Raw genomic sequence first — 4,877 nt, 5'->3', positions numbered from 1 at the left:
GCTGAGTTTATACTGCTAATGATGAGTCTGAGTAGGACTCCTTCTTTCTGGATCTTTATAAGTCCGTATACACAGGCTATAGCATCCCCTGGGTACAGATGGTTATACTTAGAGCAGTCAATGGCTTTCTTATGCAAGTTAATGCTTGTGGGGTCTCATAGGTATTGTCACTGAGGAGTGTAGTAATCGTGGGAAGATAATCAGCTGAGCTGAATACAACAGTGCACCTCCCTTCGTCAGCTGGTAATATGTTAATGTTTTGGTCTTTGCACGGGGAGGTGATGGCCTTCATTTCTTGCATTGTGAAATTGCACAGAGGAATTCAATCACTTGGTAATCGTGTTGGACAGGTGGGCAGACCAGCTCAAAAGTAACACACTGCCCTCTTCTGGTGAGGTTTAAGAAACACATTTGCCCCAGGAGCAAATCCTCAAACATTTTCATGATGGGTTTAACTAATAAATAATCATGAATGTTTTCTTGTCTTTAAATGTACCGTATGATGTTGGCTTGAGTGCTTTGTTGCATTTCTTATGCACAATTTTGTGTTTCCATTGTATAAGATAAAGAAACAGGGATTTATTTTTTAACCAAAGCTGCTACAAGTGAAAAAACAAACAAGCACAGAAGTTTTCTACATAAGACTGAGCTTTATATACATTAGAAAGGTTTATTTTTGCTTCTTTTTCTTCTCCATGAGATGCACACTGATGACAGCAATCACCATGATAATCAGACCGACAGAGAACACGACTGTCTTCACCACACAGACGGAGATCCCATCTGAACCTGCAACACAGGAAAACAGACAGATTTCTCACAAAATGAAAACAGCATATCCAAACAGCTAATCCAAACGTTGAACAACAACAGAGCCCAAGTTCTAAACCACTAATTTCTCTAAAAAATGTGAATAGCAGTTTGTGAACTTTGTAACTGACCAAACTTTTTATTTCCAAATAAAGGAAATGTATAGCAAAGTTTCAGTGACTGAGCTTGTGCAATAGCAGATTTGAAAACAGATAAGTTACTCAGACCAATAACAATTATTGTGAGATGTTACATTTTTGTTTTGACTTCAATAATAATCTCACCAGAAGAAATATCTTTTTGTTCATCAAAAGTAAGTTGTTAGTCCAACACATTTGGTGACATATCTGCGGGTGGGGACAATTTACTGATGGTCTTACCTGATTTTCTTTCACAGTACGGCTTGATCACCTTCTTGTTCGCTTTCCAGCTCACTTTGTTGCTATGATTACAAAAGATGGTATCTTGCTGCAAGTAAACAATCAGACAATAAAAATATTTTGAGACGTTTAAGCTCTTTTCTTCCACTTGCAGGCAGTTTTGGGCATCACATCTAAAAATGCTGCTGATGTTAAACTCCACTGTGCTGCAGGTCACAGTGAGGTTACAGGAGTCTGAACTGCTGGAAAGATGGTCCACTGTCAGCTCAGCACGAGATACTGGATCTGGGGAATAAAAAAAACTGTGAATGGATGTTTCTGATGTATTAACATTTAAAAATTGTGCTGGCAAGAGAAACGTACCTTGGACTATGACCTTGTATTCAGCTATACTTTGCTCTTGTCCTCCAACCACAACTGCAGCATAATCTCCACAGTCGCTGTGTTTTACATTCTTTAATACCAAAGAGAAATTTCGTCCAAAGACCTCAGCTCTTCCTTCATAACTGTCAAACAATATTGCTTCTTTATTATAACTAATTTTGCCAACATAATTAGTAATATTATACTTCCAGAAAAAGTCAGTCTTTTTGTCAAGTACAACAGATTTCTTTACATCTAGGTGTAAATCACTTCCATGAAGGAGAAACACGTTTTGGAGGCCTAAAAGAACAGAAAAACAAAAATGTGTTGTCAGAATCATGTCATGTTCACCTGTGATTCCTTACTTTTATCAGATACAGTAATGAAAATGAAAACAAAGGCTTGAAATAATACATGCACAATGAATTGAGAATACACAAAAATCCTTTTTGTTCATGAAACCATGAACAAAAATGACTTTTTAATGAGATGTGTCGGAATATAAAGATCTTTTTCTACATTCTGTCTGTTAAAAGTGTTGCTTTGTGATTTGAGAGTCTTGAGAATTCATTAGTTATTATTAGTAATATTATATATTCTACCACACCATTTATCTTCAATGAGTTCTGAAACTTTGATCCATTGAGCTGTCCAATAGCCTAATGAGAGGTGTTTAAATCACTTTTGTATAATCTGTGCTATATTGGTTCCAGCTCCAACAGTGTAAAATGACAGAGGCATACAGTATATTTTCATTATGACCAAATTAATATAAATTATTTTTGTTTGTGCTATGGTAACTATAGTAGGGCTTGTTTTTGTGGCGTTAACAGGATACGTTTCTCGAGGTTTCATGAATAAAACATACTCCAGTAGAGAATCTGTAATCTATATTGCGTCACACCAGGAGAATACGGAAAATTACATTTTTAGAATGAGTGAAAACACGGCATTTCACCAGGATTTCAAACTAAAACTTGGAACATAAGGAGCTCGAGAGCAGGTGACCATAGTGAACATATCCAGGAACAAATACAACCACCTTTTCAAACTGAAAATTCTGGGTCACCTCACTGACCTATTAATCTTGCTTCATAGCACACTACTTTGGCATTATTGTTGGCAGTAACAGGTAAGAACCTTTACTTCCATTAACTACTTTGACAAATCGTCTTCAGACTCCTAAAGAAGCACATCGAATGCAATCACGATGTACTTTAAGACTTTAATATTAAACAAAGCCACTCGTGCTACTAACCTCCTCTTCCATACTGCTCTAATAGAATCTTACACGATTACAGATGACACATATTCATTACTAATCAAAAAATAACAACTACTATAAAATAAAAGGTTTGCTCTTTTCCTGTTTGCCACTGTTGTTCCTGGTGTTCAGTTTGCTGATCACAATAAAACAAAACGTAACAGGAAATAACACACCAGCAACAAAACATGTCTCATTGCTTTGTGTGTAAATGATCAGGCAGATATCTTTTCATACCTTGTGCCTCAGTGCAGAACAGCAGCGCCAGTACCACCAAGAAAAACATTGTATAGTCTTAAGCTTAATGCAACACCATCAAAGCCATCAGTGTGTTACTTCTGTTTACAGCAATGATGGAACCCACAAAGCCCACCTCTTTTCACAACTTTGTTTCCTTGTCACAGACTGTCAGTGCAAAAACAAACACAAAAACATCTCCTCTATAATTTCCTCTCAGAGCCCTTTGGCACCAGTTAATAATTGTTGGAAAGAACTGAAATAATTGTTAAGGAAACAGTTTTAAATGTAAGTGCACAAAAAAGTACTAGTACTTCAATATGCATCTAAAAGGGCATGTTTTTTCACAGGAAAAGCTGAGTCTCGCCTCGCTAACACACAAAAGAGCAGGAAATGTTCATGCAGAAGTGATATCTTCTGTTGTCAGTTTTAACGTGTTGGCCTTACTTTGAATAAGAATTCAAACAGATTGTCTTAAAAAAACATTTAAAAAGAAGTGTAGTAGTAAAGTGTATCCTATACTATCGAAGAATTTAGTGTATGAACTGTATAAACTTGAGAATAGGTTAAAGAAAAAACTGTACTGAGTACTTAATATTTTGCAGCAGATGTACTATTGACCTGTAGACTACCCAGAATTACTATTTTAAACACCTGATGTTGTAGTTGAGTTGGCGAGGAAATGGAAAAAAAAGGATTTTCATCAGCGTCAAAGTGATTCTGGAAACTGCCAGAGGGGAAAGTGGCACTTTGGTGGTGCATAGTGTGGATGGTCTGCTGCCAACATTGAGCGGTGGAAGGATTACTAGGAGGATCCCGCTGAGGAAGCAGAGGTGGTTGGCTTCTTCCTTAGAGACTGGGTGAGGGGTTTGATAGTTTGGGAGGTACTCAGTGTATAGCTCCTACTCCTCCACACCTAGGGAGCCAACTGAGTAGTTCAATCATCTGACTAGAAAGCCCTGTGTGCAACTCCTGTGCCACGTGTTCTGGGGATGCTCAGGCCCAGGGGAAGAGAGCAGGGCTGCAAAGATTCGTCTCCATAATGAATGACATCAACTATAAAGATGCGTCATATTGTAAAACCACGTAATAAATGCGCTTTTCTAACTGCAATACATTACAGGAAGCTATGGGGGCAGCAGTACCGCCTAATAACGTCTGCCAAAACTGCACTCGAGGAAGAACGTAGTCAAACGGCAAAACAGGAGGAGGGAAAAAAATGGAGGCGGGGAATTTAAAATATGTAAAAGCATTTCACAGAAAACGCACAAAATTAAAAGCAGACTGTGCAAAGCGGAGCATTACTCCAGTGCACGAGAACTAAAATGCACCGACACCCTTGAGCTGTGACGTCAGTTTAATTGGCATTAAGCACTTTATTTTTATTTATTTTAGCCATTTTTAAATGGTAAATGGTCTGTATTTATATAGCGCTTTACTAGTCCCTAAGGACCCCAAAGCGCTTTACATATCCAGTCATCCACCCATTCACACACACATTCACACACACATTCATACACATTTTTAGTTTCCTATTTTCACTTTTTTTTTTTTGTTTAAATACTACTAGCATTTTAATTTATATTACCTAATATTTTGATTAATTTCATTTTTTAGCCTGATGGTAATGTTAAAATTACATTTGATTATTTTCAAATTCATGTTTCCTGGGTCATAATTTTAACTTGCTGTAGGATGAGACAACAGGGTGATTCACAGGTGGGAAGACTTGAGCAGGTGAGATACTTTAGCCTAGAACAGGAGGTTTGCCCACAGGAAGCAGAGATAATAATTATTAAAATAATCATTGACTAATTAAAGAA

General features: G+C 37.3%; 1 protein-coding gene across 1 annotated transcript; it reads right to left on the bottom strand.

Annotated features, from left to right (window-relative positions):
- Positions 1–589: 589 nt before the first annotated feature.
- LOC111501515 (uncharacterized) lies at positions 590–3,143 on the bottom strand. Its single transcript, XM_023155031.3, has 4 exons — positions 3,055–3,143; positions 1,554–1,853; positions 1,191–1,475; positions 590–789 (listed from the first exon to the last, which is right to left on the bottom strand). Exons 1-4 carry the CDS (start codon positions 3,101–3,103, stop codon positions 671–673), a joined length of 753 nt encoding a protein of 250 aa, XP_023010799.3. The 5' UTR covers positions 3,104–3,143; the 3' UTR covers positions 590–670.
- Between the last annotated feature and the right edge of the window lie 1,734 nt (positions 3,144–4,877).

The sequence above is a fragment of the Maylandia zebra genome, linkage group LG18, assembly GCF_041146795.1.
Source record: "Maylandia zebra isolate NMK-2024a linkage group LG18, Mzebra_GT3a, whole genome shotgun sequence".
NCBI classification, from domain to species: Eukaryota; Metazoa; Chordata; class Actinopteri; order Cichliformes; family Cichlidae; genus Maylandia; species Maylandia zebra.
This window is presented reverse-complemented; position numbering and strand designations above follow the sequence as displayed.